Source organism: Lepidochelys kempii, chromosome 9 (assembly GCF_965140285.1).
Source record: "Lepidochelys kempii isolate rLepKem1 chromosome 9, rLepKem1.hap1, whole genome shotgun sequence".
NCBI lineage: Eukaryota > Metazoa > Chordata > Testudines > Cheloniidae > Lepidochelys > Lepidochelys kempii.
This window is the reverse complement of record NC_136388.1, coordinates 58,078,704-58,096,441: the sequence shown is the minus strand read 5'-3', so window position 1 is coordinate 58,096,441 and position 17,738 is coordinate 58,078,704. Positions and strand designations below refer to the sequence as shown.

Below are 17,738 nucleotides of genomic sequence, written 5' to 3'. Positions count from 1 at the left end.
GGACTTTTAGCAGCTAGAGGTCCCAGCCAAAATCAAGGTCTCCTTGTACTAGGCACTGTAAGCTCTTCAGGGTATCAGCTGTCTCCTACTATCTAAGCAGACAAAACAGACAAAGGGTGGGAGCGGGAACAGGGGGAAATGACTTGCACAAGGTCAGTGGAGGGCTGAGAATAGAAGCTAGGTCTTCTTACTCTCCATTCAACTCCCACTCTCCCGGACCAAATGCCTCTCAGCATTGAGCAAGGTGACACATGTGACCAAAGAGGCATGAAAGCCCTATCAGCTTGCAGGGAGATGGTGCAAGCACAGACTTGCTGACTTTGCATCTAGAGATGAGCGTGAACCAAAACACCAGATCTGAATACCTCCAGACTTCAGGAAAGCTGGGCTTAGCATTCAGACCTCATGGCTGGGCCTGTCTGTGGATGGGCGGGCAAATCTCAACACCCTCAGACTTTGCGTTCCAGTTTTACAGTTGATTCCTATCTATGGCCATACATCACGCATGTCCATATCACGTGCCTGAAGGGTACAGAGCAGTGGGCTTGTTTTGTTCGGGTCTCTTAACCTGAGGGTTGAAATGGTAAGACCGTTGTGACTCTCATTTCAGAGGCTGTAGCTTTTTCATTTAGTGCTGGGCAAAAATTTTCAAACTAAACTTTTTTCCAGTCAGAAAATGCAGGTTCGGATCTATGGAAACATTTCACAAATTCATGGCTAATTTCCCAACTGTTTTGGTGAAAAAAAATCCAGAAAGATTGAAGGGCTCATTTTGACATTTTCAGAATAAAAAGCTTTGATTTTTTCCATTCAAAACAAATGGAATTTTGAATTTTACTTCAGTTTAAAAAAAAAAAAAGGTTAAAACACCCTAATGAAACATTTCATTCGACCCAAAGTAGTGATGGGGCTGGGCTGGGAGTGCAGTCAAAAAGTGGCTGCAGACAAGGGGTTTAGACACTCCCACAAGGGGTGAGCTGGACTCCTGCTGCCCAGGCCCTGTGCTTCATGTGTCAGTGCGAGCACCCAAATATCTGCTGCTTGTGGAAAGGTTTTAGCACGGTAGGGGGTGAGCTAAGCATATCCCAAGGGAGTGGGACCTCACATTTCTGGGCAGGTTATTAGATTGATCTCACCTCGTGATCTCCTCCCATTTGATGAGACATGTAGTGGGAGACTGCAGGCCCAACACACAGGTTTTGCATCAAAGGAGCGAGAGAGATCCAAGTGTCATTCACCAAAGAGCAGAGCACAGCCTGGGGCTTAGTGCCAGAGGGACTAGGGCCAGGTAGTAGCGGCAAGCCCAGGACCACGAGCCCAGGACCACACTGCATTAAGGGGTTGTATGAACACAGAGGCAGTTCCTTCCCCAAGGAGCTCACAGCCTAAGTAACTTACTGTTGTCTTGCTTCCTCCTCCCCCCCCCGCCCCCATCTAATCCCCTCTTGCACAGTACATCCGTCTCCCTGCTCCCACTGGAGCACCCACTTACCCCAGCTCTCTCTCTTTCTCCCATCCCCCCATCATTTTCTTTCTTTCCCTGGCACACAGGGCTGGGGACTGTTTTGTGTCTTCCTTCCCCTCGGGGAGGGAGTGAAGGTAGATGACTGGATTTGGGGGGTATTTGGAGATATGGATGGATTGATATTTTTGGGGAATTGGATGTTGGAGGAGTAGATATTATCTGAGCTGTGGTGATGGTTTTTGTGGGGGGCACCTGGCTGACTTGGGGGCACATGGGTTTTGGAGGAGCAATATTCAGGTGGCAGTGGTTGGATTTACGGGTGCAATAGCTGGGGGATTGGGGATATGAATGAATGTCTGCAGGGTGGAAGGATTTCAGGGTGCATTTTGTGAGACTAGAGGGGGGATGTGGATGGGAGAGGGGCAGGGATGTCTGGGAATAGAGGGCAGTAGCAGTGGGTTTGTGGATGGGACTTGGGGGGTGCATGGCTGTGCAGGGGATGAGGGAGATGGGGCTGGAGGAATGGGGATTGGAGGGGGTGCATGATTGTTTGGGGGTGCAGGGGATGGGGATTGGAGGGGGTGCATGGCTGTTTGGGGTGGGGGAGACGGGGCAGAAGGGTTTGGGATTGGAGGGGGTGCATGGCTGTTAGGGGGTGGGGGGAAGCTGTGCGTCCCCATTTGCCTCTCCCTGCCCGTTTGTTTGTTTTCCTTCCCCTCTGGGGCACGGAGGAGGAGCGCAGGGAGGGGAGCCATTGCGCGGGAAGAGCGGCATCCCCTACCAGCCGCCTCTGTCCGGGTTCCTGGGGTCTGTCTCTCCGCCCGCAGCAGGAGCGGGGGCCGCGGCCTCCCCCGCCTGGACACTCCTCCTGTAGGGCGGGGAGGGGGAGTGACAGTGACAGCTCGCCAGCTCCCTGCAGCCCGGCGCTTCCTTTCCCCGCCAACTCGGCTCCGCACGCTGCCCGGCTGGCTGCAGCACCCCGAACCCGCAGGCAGGGAGCGCAGCCGCCCGGCCAGCCCCAGAGCCCGCCCCCCGCAGCAGCTTTACAGGCACCAGTCGGCTCGAATGAATTAATGTCCCGGCGCTAGGCGGCCGGGGAGGGCAGGGGCTGTACCCAGGAGCTTGCGCACGGACTGGAGTCGGCCCTGGAGCCGTTGCTGCAGCGGGGAGCCGGCCCGCTCTGCTGGAGCCAGGGGAACCGGCTCAGGTGGCTGGAGTCGGCGTGGGAGCGGCCGCTGCGCAAAGGAGGCGGCTCGGGTGGCAACAGAGAGCTCGGCATGACCCTCAAGTCGAGCCGGGGCCACAGTGTGAACAGCATGCGGACGGCGCTCTCCGACCTGTACCTGGAGCACCTGCTGCAGAGCCGGCCCAAGCCTGAGGTAAGAGGGTCGCTTCCCGGGGGGCAGGGAAAGCAGCAGGCAGCCGCAATAGGGTAGCATGGCCCGGGGTGCTGCGGCAGCCAGGGAGCAAGCAGCCGGGCACAGTGCCTAGGGCCGCTAGCAGCCAGGTCTCATACAGTGCGGGGTGATTGCCCCAGGACACTTTATGTTTGGGGGCTCCCTTCACCCGGACACACTATTTCAAAGGGGGAGAGGGAGATCAGTACACAAAGCAATTGGGCACAACAGGATCTGTGCCCCTCATCCCAAGGCCTTTGGGAAGGCGGTAGAAGTTGCCACAAATGTTTCCCTCTCCCAAATGTTCAAACCCCTATTTAGGAAAGATGCAATTAAAATGCTTATTTTGGATATAATTTTAGTCTGTTATGGGGGGTACCTTCCAAGGGTTGGGGACCCTCAGCCTATAGCATCATACATTTCCTCCATTTACTAGAGGGGCGGGCACTTATTGAACAGTGAGGGGAGATGGGCCAATTGTACTGCCGGGATGTTTAGAGGAGGGGTTCTCAAACTGAGTGTCGACACCCCTGAGGGGGTTGAGAGGTTATTAAATGGGGGGTCCTGAGCTGTCAGCCTCCACCCCAAACCCCGCTTCATCTCCAGCATTTATAATAGTGTTAAATATATAAAAATGTGTTTTTAATTTATAAGGGGGGTTGCATTCAGTGGCTTGCTATGTGAAAGGGGTCACCAGTACAAAAGATTGAGAACCACTGGTTTAGAGGGAGGGTTTTATGCCACCCCTAGCTCCCTTGTGTGACCCAGTCTGCTATGAGAGGGGTGGGTTTGTGGGGACTTGAGATTCCAGAGCGTCTGTGTCCCAGCAAAGGAGCTGTGTGCAATGGCACTTCAGCATGCCCTGAGCAGCACCAGTCAGAAGTATAGTGAGGGAAAGCAAACAGCAGTGACCGAACAAATAAAGCAGATGCCACTTTCCACAGCTTCTCCTGCAAACAGGGACTCTCCTGAGCTTTGTAGGCTGGGCTCTGGCATTCTCCTTAGGCAAAAATCATGGAGAGAGCAGAGGACATGGAGAGAGCACAGGTCCCTGCAGGCTGAAGGTGTCACCAGGCAAAGACGCTAACAGCTTCCCTGTGGGGCATGTCTAGTGCTTGTTAACCTCGCTGGTGCTTCCATTGCCTTCACTTTGGACTGGATGCTGGTGGTGCTGGCTGGCTGACTTTTTCAAGATAGGAATTTATTGTACTGGAGAAGCCAATGTATTTATTACAGTTCCAGCCCAAATGACCCCACAGCAGAAGGCATCTCGGCCTTAGCTACTGTGTTCTGAATCAGGTGTGTAGATGGTGCACTAGCTACTAAGTTCCCTAGGGTAGAATTGACGTGACCAAGCAGTTTGATGTACATTTGTGGTACAGCACCAATCACATTTCACTTCGCTCCCTACAGCTGGCAAAGCAGGGGCATGGGGAGCTAAGAGGTCTGGGTCTCCCAGTCTGAATTTGGGCAAGTCTCTGCACCGCTCCATTTCTCAGTGTCTACATCTGCAAAATGGGGATAACGATCCCTCTCCTGGTTCAAGATCCACAGATGGGAGGTGCTTATTGCAAAGTCTCTGGGTTCTTATTCACTCCAGTCTCTGGCCCTTGGGCATGTGTAGCCTTTTCTGTGAGGTCACTGAAGGGTTGAGTGAAGCTGCTCTTCACAACACCAAGGATATCGGTGTTTAGGAATTCAGTTCACTTGCCACCCCACCCCATTCCATCCCTGGGGCTGGCAGAGATTGTGGCCCTCATCCTGCTCTTGCTTGCTCTGATTTGACTCCGAAGTGACTCCCTTGAAGACAGTGGCATTAGAGCAGTGTAAAACGGGTGTGAGTGGGATCAGGGTTACAGCTGGGGGGTGCTGTGGCTGAAGATCTGGGAGCAGGGAGGGAGGGAGTGCTCGCTCTGTGTTACTCCTACGCTACCTCCCTGGCTGACATGGGGGCAGCATTGATTGGTTCTGGAGCCCCCAGCCCAGGGTACAGTGAGGAAACCCTAATCTGAGGGTAGGGAGAGCTGCAGATGCAAAAGCAGGGTGTGAGGGAAGGAGATGGTATTCACTGCCCTTAGATCTCTGAGTGGGGCTGGGGGACAGCTGAGGGGCTGACAGCTGTATTTGAATCTGTAATGAACTGTCCTGCTCTGTTTCCCTGTTGTCATCACAATACAGCATTTCATGGGTGTTTCTCCTCTCTGGGTGGATAGGAATGGGGCCCGGGGGGAGGAGGGGGGGGCATGTGAAGCTAGTTTGGAAGAGGATTTGCCATTTTGCCCTGGGTAGGGAACGGGTAGCTGAGTGGGAGGAGGAAAGCTGCAGCTCCAGGCTAAAATGAGGCTCTTTCTTGTTTTTGCTGCAAAGTTGTAGCTGGTCTGAACTGGAACTGCCTGTCACATGAGCTGATTTAGCTGCTGAGCAACCTCAGTTAAGCAGGTCCACACATCAGGCTGAAGGAGATGTGGCAATGGATTTTAGCCCTGGGAAACTGGGGCAGGCCAATCTTGCACATGCCTCCTAATTCCTGCTCCTGAGACAATGATTATTGTGTGGCAGGCTTCACACACAACTAGCGTGACCAGATGTCCCAATTTTATAGGGACAGTCCCGATTTTTTGGGTCTTTTTCTTATATAGACTCGTATTACCTCCCACCCCCGGTCCTGATTTTTCACATTTGCTGTCTGGTCACCCTACACACAACAGCACTGGCTGAATGGCAGTGGCATTGGTTAAGAAAACATCTGCAGTGTGCCCTCCTGCTTCAGGGCCACATTATCAGCTGGTGTAAATTGGGGTATCTCCAGTGCAGTCAATGGAGCTATGACAATTTACCTCAGCTGAGGATCTGGCCCGTTATCCCCAGAAATACTCAGAAATCTCAGCACTCTTAGGGTGTGTAGCTTTCAGGCTGTAAAGCCGCACAGTTGAGCAATGACTGCTTCTCTTTTTAAACCCACAGAAGCAGGGAGGAAATTGGAGACCAAACTGAAACTTTATCCTTAACCCACCCTGTTGTTCAATAAAGCAATAGAAAGAAACACAACCACCCATCATGAGTGAGTTAAATGTGAGCTTTCATCCAGAACTCTGGATTCTCTCTCTTTTTGGTGGCTGAAATCTGGCATCATGAGGAAAGCTGAATGATCTTGTATGGAAAGAGGGGTTTTGGTACTTCAGTCAAACCAAAGAAACGGTTTCACATTTCCTGCTCCCCATCTCACCAGTCTGGAATCCCACAGCCAGCTCCACAGCAGGTATAAATTGTTGTGGCCTCAGAGACTTCATTGGAGCTGTGACAGTTTATACCCACTATGAGTCTGCTCCCAGTCTTTCCTTTTTATGCCCTGTTCTGCATCAGAGTGTCTTTAACCCTTTAACCCAGGAACCTATCCTTGCAACAAAGCCCATTGCCAACAGTGTCCACATATCTATTCAGGGGACACCATCATAGGGCCTAATCACATCAACCACACTATCAGAGGCTCGTTCACCTGCACATCTACCAATGTGATATATGCCATCATGTGCCAGCAATGCCCCTCTGCCATGTACATTGGTCAAACTGGACAGTCTCTATATAGAAGAATAAATGGACACAAATCAGATGTCAAGAATTATAACATTCATAAACCAGTCGGAGAACACTTCAATCTCTCTGGTCACTCAATCTCAGACCTAAAGGTCGCAATATTACAGCAAAAAGACTTCAAAAACAGACTCCAACGAGAGACTGCTGAGTTGGAATTAATTTGCAAACTGGATACAATTAACTTAGGCTTGAATAGAGACTGGGAATGGATGTGTCATTACACGAAGTAAAACTATTTCCCCTGGTTTATTTTCCCCACCCCCCACTGCTCCTCAGAGGTTCCTGTTATCTGCTGGAAATGGCCCACCTTGATTATCACTACAAAAGGTTTTCTCTCCCCCCCCACCCCACTCTCCTGCTGGTAATAGCTCATCTTAAGTGATCACTCTCCTTACAGTTTCAGAGTAACAGCCGTGTTAGTCTGTATTCGCAAAAAGAAAAGGAGTACCTGTGGCACCTTAGAGACTAACCAATTTATTTGCGCATAAGCTTTCGTGAGCTACAGCTCACTTCATCGGATGCATACTGTGGAAAGTGTAGAAGATCTTCTTATACACACACAAAGCATGAAAAAATACCTCCCCCCACCCCACCAGCAGGAGAGTGGGGTGGGGGGAGGTATTTTTTCATGCTTTGTGTGTGTATAAGAAGATCTTCTACACTTTCCACAGTATGCATCCGATGAAGTGAGCTGTAGCTCACGAAAGCTTATGCGCAAATAAATTGGTTCGTCTCTAAGGTGCCACAGGTACTCCTTTTCTTTTTGTAAAATGCTAATAACAGATCCAACCTCAAATGCATTCAACGGTCTCATCCTGCTTCCACTTAAGCCAATGTCAAAGCTCTTAGGCCAGAAGTTCTGAGGTTGGGTGCTGGGTATGGCTGTGGAGAAACTGGGTACGTCAAGGGGAGTTTCGTGATTTCAAAATGTCTTCTCTTCTGGATCGAAAATAAAAATAACAAAAATCTAAATTCCTTGTGAGCTGAAATGCTGAAAAAAAAATCACTTTGAGTCTATCAGAATGTTTTGTTTTGACAAAATCAAAGCATTCCAATTTTGCATCTTTAAAAATTTCATACTATTTTTCAGAATAAAAGGAAATTGCAATGAAAAGTCATTTTGAAAACGAAAATCAAAATGTTCTGCTCCAAAAAGGTCAAAATGGGCAGTTTTGCCCTCATTGCAACACTTTTTTAAATTGAAAGTGCTTTAAATAATAATTCAATTGCAATGGGCTCCCTGATGGATCCCAGTACTGGTGGTGAAGGGAGTGGGTCCTTGGCCCCTCGTACACTGATGCTTAACCCTTTCACCTGTGCTTACTGCTGTGGGCATATTGGTGCGGTCTCCATGGTTTCTCCTGGCTCCATGCTACCTCTTCTTCTCTCTCTAGCTACTGGATCGTGCATTGCAGCGAGGTGCTCTTCCCACCTCTCGACCCGTGAAACCACGAGCTCTCTGTCCCAGTCTGCCAAAGCCCTCCTGCTGCAGTCACATGCAGACACAGGAGATGGCTGTGGAGCACTGGCCCTTTGGAAGGGTCCTATGCCTCCAAGTAACCCCTTGTTATCAGTAACCAGATGGCAGGGTAAGGTGTGGGGAGGTTCTACTGTCTTTGTCCACAGATAGTAGGTGCCACGGGGATGTTGGGGAGGGGCAGGAGAGACTGGCTGGGTTGTCCTATTGTGAATTGCTTGGTCACAGCAGGTGGTGGGGGCAGCCCGTGCTCTTGACACTAGGCTTTTGAGGCTGGGCTGGTCCAGTGGTCCTCTGCTAGAGGGAGTGGAGGTTGGTGTTGGGGCTCTGCCCTTGCCCTCTGTCCCAGGTGGAGGCCGGGATTCTGGGATGAGTGGCTGTTGGGCTGTGTCTCTTGTTGGAGAAAGGTACCAGGCTGGCAGCCCAGGGGACCCTCCTCCTGCCTGGGATCTGAGTGGCTCCCAAAGAGGATTATTTGTATCCTGCAGAAGGCAAGAGGAGGTCCCTGGAGACAGAATGCCTTTCCTAATTCACTAGGGTAAGCACAGTGGTCAGGCTTCCCCTACCTGCCTTGCCCTGCCAGCATGCCTCAGCCCTGAGCCAGGGGGCTCCAGCAAGAGGGAGTTCTGTCTCCATTGCCCATTTGTTCCTTGGCATCTGCTGGGGCTTCTGTGAAGGGGGCATGTGTGGAGGATAGGTCCCTCAATGGCTATTAGCTAGGATGGGCAGGGACACAGCCCCATGCTCTGGTCTGGGTGTTCCTAAGTCTCTGACTGCCAGAAGCTGGGACTGAATGACAGGGGATGGATCACTCGATTGCCTGTTTTGTTCATTCGCGCTGAAGCACCTGGCATTGGCTGCTGTCGGCAGACAGGTTACTGGGCTAGATGGACCATTGGTCTGACCCAGCGTGGTTGTTCTTATGGTCTGATGTGCCAATGGTATTGCTGGTTTGTAGGGTGCTTGGTCATGTGGCCCTGGGCTGGGATCCACAAAACACCCCTGGCAGCAGCTTCCAGCCTCCGCTGGCCTGGGCTGGGTTTGAACTGGGGAGCTTAGTGCGAAGGGCTCTGTGTCCCTTTAACCATCCCCTGAGCAACACCATCCATCCCGCGCATGGCAGTTTAATTCCCAGTGCCTGATAGGGCTGCTGGCTGACAGCTGTGGTGTCTGTGTGTGGCCACGGCCTGTTGCAATGAGGCAGCAGTGAGGGTGCTGTGAAGGGAGTAGACACGTGCAGTGGAGCCTGCTTCCTGTCCGCAGCTGGCTGTGCAGTGATCCCTGCCTGGAGGTGAATCCAAGAGAGACCTAGGCCTGTGTGTGTCTTTGACCTCATTTGTTGCTGCATAGCTGTTTCCTTGGGTCCCTGTGCCAGCCTGGAGTGGGTAGAGGGCCAGCATCACCTTTGGGTTTCTGCTGGGTGACTTTATATCTGCCCTTGTTAGTCAGGGCTTCCCCTGGGAGTCCTGTTCTTTCAAAGTTGACCTGAAGAAGTAACTGAGAGCGAAGCAGGTAGTGGAGGCAGATGGCCCTTATCCCCTTTCGTGGGGTAGGGGCATTAGCAAAGTGTACCATTCTCTGGTTGGTTTTAGAGTAACAGCCGTGTTAGTCTGTATTCGCAAAAAGAAAAGGAGTACTTGTGGCACCTTAGAGACTAACCAATTTATTTGAGCATGAGCTTTCGTGAGCTACAGCTCACTTCATCAGATGCATATCGTGGAAACTGCAGCAGACTTTATATATACACAGAGAATATGAAACAATACCTCCTCCCACCCCACTGTCCTGCTGGTAATAGCTTATCTAAAGTGATCATCAGGTGGGCCATTTCCAGCCCATTCTCTGGTTGATCTTTGGACAAGGATGATGGCTGTTCAAATTATCTAATTGCTGTGAAGTTAATGTTTGATTGCCTGCTAGCGTGTTTGTTCCCTGCCTGCTGCAGCAAGGGTGGCAGCATTTGGCTGGAGGAGCTTGGCCTCCTTTGCTAAGCTGGGGCTGCTTAGGCCTCCCCTCCCCCAGGACCCGTGTGAGCTGGAGGGGTGAGAGTTCTTTGGCCTTTCCAAGGAATATCCCCTCTCCAGCCTGGGATCTGGGTTCAGCCCATTTTAGAAATGGGGGGCCCACTGCAAAATTCAGGTCTGGATTTCAGACACTCCAGCGCTTGGGTCCAGATCCAGAGGGTGATCTGGTTGCTCTCAGTGAGGTGCTGGGGGCAGGGTTGGTATATTTAGTGGCTGAGTAGATGCACTGCTCCCCCCATCCCTTGGAACATGTGGTCCTAGCAGGGCACTTTTCCACCAGCGTGCCCAATGCAACATGGCCCATCTGCAAAGCACTATCAAGGCCACTTAGTACAGAGTAGCAGCTCCTGGTGCCCCCTCCTTTGCCACCCATTACACAGCTGTTCCATTCACCTCAGGAGCTGTCGTCCCAGAGGAATTGAGCCTGAATCTCCAATGTGGGACAAAGTGACCCTGGGCTCTGACCTGACCTGGATCCCATTTCCAGCGAGGTACAGAAGTAACCCTTGTTCCCTCTGCCTGGATTCTGCTGAGCTGGCGTTCAGTCTGTATTTTCACTTCAGCTGGCTCTTCACAGTGCTCCTGAACTCTGAGCCCTCCTGCAGATGTTTCCTCTCCCTCAAAGGGATTTGAGAGCCCTGCATTAAGCAGCCGTCATTGCCCTGACTCTCGAAGGGTCGAGAGGTCACAAGCTACACAAGGCCAAAGCTTCAGAACAACAATGTTGCGTGTGTGTGCTAGGCAGGAGGTTTACACTGAGCAGGCTGTGGCACTGTCCCTATGGTCAACATCCCCCTAACCCAGTCAGGCCTGGTAAGGCCATTACACACGATCCCTTAGTGCTTCTGTTTCATTGCTAGCACCAACTCGGAACAGAGGCTGTTTGTAACGCTGAACAAAACATTCTGGTTCTTTCCAAAGTTCACAACTGAACAGTGACTTAACACAGCTTTGAAACTTTACTCTGCAGGAGAAAAATGCTGCTCTTAACCATCTTAATTTAAATGAAACAATCACAGAAACAGTTTTCTTACCTTTTCAGAGTAACAGCCGTGTTAGTCTGTATTCGCAAAAAGAAAAGGAGTACTTGTGGCACCTTAGAGACTAACCAATTTATTTGCGCATAAGCTTTCGTGAGCTACAGCTCACTTCATTGGATGCATACTGTGGAAAATACAGAAGATGTTTTTATACACGCAGACCATGAAAAAAATGGGTGTTTATCACTACAAAAGGATTTCTCTCCCCCCCCCCACCCCATTCTTCTGCTGGTAATAGCTTATCTAAAGTGATCACTCTCCTTATAATGTGTATGATAATCAAGGTGGGCCATTTCCAGCACAAATCCAGGGTTTAACAAGAACGTCTGAGGAACAGTCGAGGGGGTCGAAGGAATAAACAAGGGGAAATAGGTTACTTTTTATAATGAATCAACCATTCCCAGTCTCTATTCAAGCCTAAGTTAATTGTATCCAATTTGCAAATTGATTCCAATTCAGCAGTCTCTCGTTGGAGTCTGTTTTCGAAGTTTTTTTGTTGTTGAAGGAGTGTCACTTTTAGATAAGAAATCGAGTGACCAGAGAGATTGAAGTGTTCTCTGACTGGTTTATGAATGTTATAATTCTTGACATCTGATTTGTGTCCATTTATTCTTTTATGTAGAGACTGTCCAGTTTGGCCAATGTACATGGCAGAGGGGCATTGCTGGCACATGACGGCATATATCGCATTGGTAGATGTGCAGGTGAACGAGCCTCTGATAGTGTGGTTGATGTGATTAGGCCCTGCGATGGTGTCCCCTGAATAGATATGTGGGCACAGTTGGCAATGGGCTTTGTTGCAAGGATACGTTCCTGGGTTAGTGGTTCTGTTGTGTGGTATGTGGTTGCTAATGAGTATTTGCTTCAGGTTGGAGGTCTGTAGGCAAGGACTGGCCTGCCTCCCAAGATTTGTGAGAGTGTGGGGTCGTCCTTCAGGATAGGTTGTAGATCTTTGATAATGCGTTGGAGGGGTTTTAGTTGGGGGCTGAAGGTGACGGCTAGTGGCGTTCTGTTATTTTCTTTGTTAGGCCTGTCCTGTAGTAGGTGACTTCTGGGAACTCTTCTGGCTCTATCAGTCTGTTTCTTCACTTCTGCAGGTGGGTATTGTATTTGTAAGAATGCTTGATAGAGATCTTGTAGGTGTTTGTCTCTGTCTGAGGGGTTGGAGCAAATGCGGTTGTATCGCAGAGCTTGGCTGTAGACAATGGATCATGTGGTGTGGTCAGGGTGAAAGCTGGAGGCATGTAGATAGGAATAGCGGTCAGTAGGTTTCAGATATAGGGTGGTGTTTATGTGACCATTGTTTATTAGCACTGTAGTGTCCAGGAAGTGGATCTCTTGCGGTGGACTGAATCAGGCTGAGGTTGATGGTGGGATGGAAATTGTTGAAATCATGGTGGAATTCCTCAAGGGATTCTTTTCCATGGGTCCAGATGATGAAGATGTCATCAATATAGCGCAAGTAGAGTAGGGGCGTTAGGGGACAAGAGCTGAGGAAGTGTTGTTCTAAGTCAGCCATAAAAGTGTTGGCATACTGTGGGGCCATGCGGGTACCCATAGCAGTGCTGCTGATCTGAAGGTATACATTGTCCCCAAACGTGAAATAGTTATGGGTAAGGACAAAGTCACAAAGTTCAGCCACCAGGTTAGCCGTGACGTTATCGGGGACAGTGTTCTTGACGGCTTGTAATCCATCTTTGTGTGGAATGTTGGTGTAGAGGGCTTCTACATCCATAGTGGCCAGGATGGTGTTATCAGGAAGATCACCGATGGATTGTAGTTTCCTCAGGAAGTCAGTGGTGTCTCGAAGGTAGCTGGGAGTGCTGGTAGCATAGGGCCTGAGGAGGGAGTCTACATGGTCTGTGTGTGTAAAAACATCTTCTGTATTTTCCACAGTATGCATCCAATGAAGTGAGCTGTAGCTCATGAAAGCTTATGCGCAAATAAATTGGTTAGTCTCTAAGGTGCCACAAATACTCCTTTTCTTTTTCCTTACCTTGTCAATCTTTTTGAAACTTTCCCTTTATTTATTTAGTAGTGTACATTTAACACAGCACTGTAATGTATTTGCCTTTTTTTTTTCTTTTTGGGTCTCTGCTGCTGCCTGATTGTATACTCCCAGTTCCAAATGAGGTGTGTGGTTGACCGGTCAGTTCATAACTCTGGTGTTCCTAATTCTGAGGTTACTGGATTGCCAACCCCAGGGTACCCAAAATACAGGAGCCAGGCCCTGAAAAATCAGGAGATTGGCTTCAAAATAATGAGATTTAAAAAAAATAACACCTTTGGGGTCTTTATTTGCTTCTGGGTTTTAAGCCTTTATGAGATCACTTTTCCAAACCCTTCTCAGGGACCACCAGGGCTAGAAATGTTCTTAGCTGACATTCTCATGGAACTCCAGGAACTGGGGCTTTAAGAAACACACTGAATATTGCAAGACTCATGAAAGCTTTGAGAGTTGGCAATACAGTAACTGCTTTGCATTACAGGTCTCTTTATTAACCCACAGCTCCTATTGCTTTTACCTCTGCTGATACTTGGGCATCGACTTATTTAATGCCAATGCTTAAGGTAGAAACAAGCTGGCCTAGTGGTTTAGAAAGGTTAGTGCTCCTGTTTAACCCCAACTTGGCTGGTCCTGGCTGTGGCAGCCCCTTGGAGTGCTGATGTTAGTAAAGAGGATGTATCTGGGGCTGTATTAGCCCCCTCTGCCAGCAGTAGAGCAGTTAGCATGCCTGTTTCATCTTCCCTCTCTATCCTGGTGCCTTGGCCTCTCTTGTAACTTTTCCTTGTTTGACTGTGGTTTCAACAGGCGGCGGTTAGAGTCTAGGACAGGGGTTGGCAACCTTTCAGAAGTGGTGTGCCGAGTCTTCATTTATTCACTTTAAGGTTTCATGTGCCAGTAATACATTTTAATGTTTTTTAGAAGGTCTCGCTCTATAAGTCTACATACAACAATAGTTTAGTTATATAATATATAAAGTAAACAAGGTTTTCAAAATGTTTAAGAAGCTTCATTTAAAATTAAATTAAAATGCTGATCTTATGCTACCGGCCCGCTCAGCCCGCTGCCGGCCTGGGGTTCTGTTCACCTAGGCCAGCAGCAGGCTGAGTGGGGCCTGCGGCCGGGACCCCGGCTGGCAAGGGGCTGGCAGCCAGAACCCCAGACGGGCAGCGGACTGAGTGGGGCTGTCCGCCAGCTCCTGCCAGCCAAGGTCCCGGCTGCCAGCCCCACTCAGCCCGCTGCCGGTCTGGGATCCCGGCCCTGCCCACATAGTGCGTACCTACCTTCTCCCTGGTTCTAGCCCATTCTCTTCCTCTCTCTCTGCACTGAGCTGAGGGTGGGAGTGCACTGAGCACAGGGCTGGGGGTGAAGGAGCAGGCTGTGGGTTGGGATGTAGGGTCTGGCCAGGAGCTAGAATAAGGGAGGGGGCTCAGGGTTGGGGCAGGAGGCTTGGGTGTGGAGTGCTTACCAGGGCAACTCCCATTTGCAAGGGGTGCAGGTGGGAATGTGTGTGTGGGGGTGTGTGTGCAGGAGCTCCCGTTTGGTGCTCAGGATGGGGGTGGAAATGTGGGGGGGTGCACGAGTCAGGGCAGGGGGTGTGGTGGGGGCTGGGTATGTGGGGGGGTGCAAGAGTCAGGGCAGGGGGTGTGGTGGGGGCTGGGTATGTGGGGGGGTGCAAGAGTCAGGGCAGGGGGTGTGGTGGGGGCTGGGTATGTGGGGGGGGGGTGCAAGAGTCAGGGCAGGGGGTGTGGTGGGGGCTGGGTATGTGGGGGGGTGCAAGAGTCAGGGCAGGGGGTGTGGTGGGGGCTGGGTATGTGGGGGGGGGTGCAAGAGTCAGGGCAGGGGGTGTGGTGGGGGCTGGGTATGTGGGGGGGTGCAAGAGTCAGGGCAGGGGGTGTGGTGGGGGCTGGGTATGTGGGGGGGTGCAAGAGTCAGGGCAGGGGGTGTGGTGGGGCTGGGTATGTGAGGGGGGTGCAGGAGTCAGGGCGGAGGGCTGGGGGCTGGGTATGTGAGGGGGGTGCAGGAGTCAGGGCATGGGGTGTGGGGGGGCTAGGTCTGTGGGGGGTTGCTGGAGTCAGGGCTGGGGTCGTGGGGGGGCGCAGGGGTCAGGGCAGGAGGCTGGGTGTGTATGAGGGGTCTCAGGGGTCAGGGCAGGGGGTTGGGTGTGTATGAGGGGGGCGCAGGGGTCAGGGCATGGGGGGACTGGGTATGTGTGGGGGGTGCTGGAGTCAGGGCAGGGGGCTGGGGTGTGTGGGGAGGTGCAGGGGTCAGGGCAGAGGGCTGGGTGTTTGTGGGGAGATGTAGGGGTCAGGACAGATGGCTGGGGGTGTGGGCTAGGGTCCTGGGGGTGCTTCCAGCCCCCTGCCCAGAGCGGCTCATGGCAGGGGGCTGGAGGGGATATGCCCCGATTCCACCCCCCTTCCCCACAGCCCCATCCCTGGAGCAGAGCGGGCTCCGCTTCTCCCCCTCCCTCGCAAGGGCCATCAGCTGATTGGTGGCAGGGAAGGAGAGGAGGAGGGGCAGGAACGCAGCATGCCAGCAGAAGAGGCTGGGGAGGGGGAAGCTTGCCTGCCCTGCAGCAGGAGCCTGCAGAACCAAGCTTCTTCACCCTGCCCCCATAGGGGAGGGTGGGGGAGGAGAAGAGTGGCCCGGGATGGGCAGGATTTTTAATGGCACGCTGCTGCCTGCTGGGTTCTTGACCGGGGTTCGGCAGTGGGCTGAGTGGGGCCGGCAGCTGCGACCCGACTGCTGCGACCCAGCAGGGAGCAGCGTGCCATCTTTGGCACGCGTGCCATAGGTTGCCGAACCCTGGTCTAGGAAGACGATGAGAGGTTTGAAACAGGTGTGCCAACCTCCTGCAGCTGGCTCATCATCAGCTGCTTCTGCCCCTCGCTGCCCACTCCTGTCTCTGCTCCCTCCATTCATCTAGCACTAACCTCCCCAGGGATCTCTTGCACATTCCCACTGTGCCTTCTCCTTTGCAGCCCCGTGGTCCAGCACAGCCTCCCTGTGTCTCTGTGCCTCATCACTTCTCTGTCTCTCTTTAGATTTCAGCTGAAATCCTTTTTTTCTCTCACCTATATGCTAGTGCCATCAATGGAGCAGTAACAAAGAGGAATGTACAAACAGCAGCTTAATTCTTCTGAGATGGGACCCAACTCTCCCACAATGCATCTGTGCACCAGCTGTAAAAGACCCGTGGTCACTCCTGCCTCTTTTGTCTCAGTCTGTATTGTCACTAATGGGCAGGTGGGAGCTGTAATCAGACTGGGGTGCTCCCTTGTCCTGGCCATAATACCAGCTGTGCACTTTCTTCTGTCCTAATGCTCCCCCTGTAGAGTCCACTGATGTTCACTTCTCAACCAAAACTGTTGTGCGGTGTTGCAGTGTTCTGTGAAACAGCTGCTGAGCTCCACCCCCGAGGTGGCTGCATTTCAGGAGGAAGGTGAAGTGATCCACTGTATCTGAGTGTTCGTAAAGTTTCATAGATTCCAAGGTGAGAAGGGATCATTATGATCACCTAGTCTGACCTCCTGTATAGTATGGGCTAGAGAACTTCCTCAAAATAATTTCTAATGCAGATCTTTTAGAAGATTCCATCTTGATTGAACAATTGGCAGTGCTGGAGAATCCACCACAACCCTAGGTAAATTGTTCCCATGTTTAATTACTCTCGTTGTTAAAAACGTACCCCTTATTTGCAGCCTGAATTTGTCTAGCTTCAGCTTCCTGCCATTGGATTGCCTAGACTGAAGAGCCCATGATTAAACATTTGTCCCCCATGTAGGTACTCATGGATAAGGTTACGATTTAGTCATGAGTATTTTTAGTAAAAATCACTGACCTGTCTGTGACTTTTACCAAGAATACCCCTAAGTAAATCTTACCTGCTTGGGGGGGGTGGCGGTACTCCAGCGGACGCTGCTGCTCCTGGGGATGGGGGACAACCCAGGGCCCCGCCGCCGCTGCTGCTTCTAGGGTGTGGGGGCAGCCTGTGGCCCCACTACTACCACCACTCCAGCCAGGGCAGGGGGGCCTGTGGCCCCACTACCACCACTCTGGGCCTAGGGCCCTGGTGCCACTTCAGGTGGGGGGTGGCCTGGGGCCACACCACCATTGCTGCTCCTCCGGGTGGAGGCAGCCTGGGGCACCGCTGCTTCTGCTCTCAGACCGCTGCTCCAGGGCAATAGGCCCGGGACCAGTTGCCTGGGGCCGCTGGAGCAGCGATGGTGCAGCTGGCCCCAGGGCTGCCCCAGCTGCTTGGGCAGCCCTGGGGTCAGCCTCTGGAAGTCACGGGATCTGTGACTTCCGTGACCTCCATGAAAGATTCGCAGCCTTACTCATAGACTGTGATCAAGTCACCTCTTCATCTTCTCTTTAAGCTGAATAGATTGAGCTCCTTGAGTCACTGTATGGCTTGATTTCTCATCCTTTAATCATTCTCGTAGCTCTTCTCTGATCCCGCTCCCATTAATCAACATCCCTCTTGAATTGTGGGCACCAGAACTGGACACAGGATTCCAGCAACGGTCATACCAGGGCCAAATACAGGGGTAAAATAACCTCCGTGCTCCTACTTGAGATTCCTGTGTTGATGCATCCCAGGCTAGCATTAGCCCTTTTGGCCACTGTAACGGGGCACAGACTCACCCAGTGGCGCCTCCTGCTGGCTGTCTGGGAATTAGCCCTTTTTAACAGCTCCGGGGCACCCTCTGCTGGTGTCTCGCTGTTGCTTG

At 51.6% G+C, this 17,738-nt stretch overlaps 1 protein-coding gene across 3 annotated transcripts in view; it reads left to right on the top strand.

The window, feature by feature from the left end:
* The first annotated feature begins 2,392 nt into the window (after positions 1 to 2,392).
* The window catches only part of MPP1 (MAGUK p55 scaffold protein 1), a 55,598-nt gene continuing 40,252 nt past the window's right edge, over positions 2,393 to 17,738 (top strand). Inside the window, exon 1 of one of the 3 annotated variants that reach the window (XM_073360568.2) lies at positions 2,393 to 2,844. In XM_073360568.2, coding sequence (XP_073216669.1) covers positions 2,743 to 2,844 — 102 coding nt within the window. In that variant the 5' untranslated portion in view covers positions 2,393 to 2,742. The remainder of the gene's footprint in view (positions 2,845 to 17,738) is intronic. The other 2 variants (XM_073360572.2, XM_073360570.2) reach the window with 2 other exon arrangements.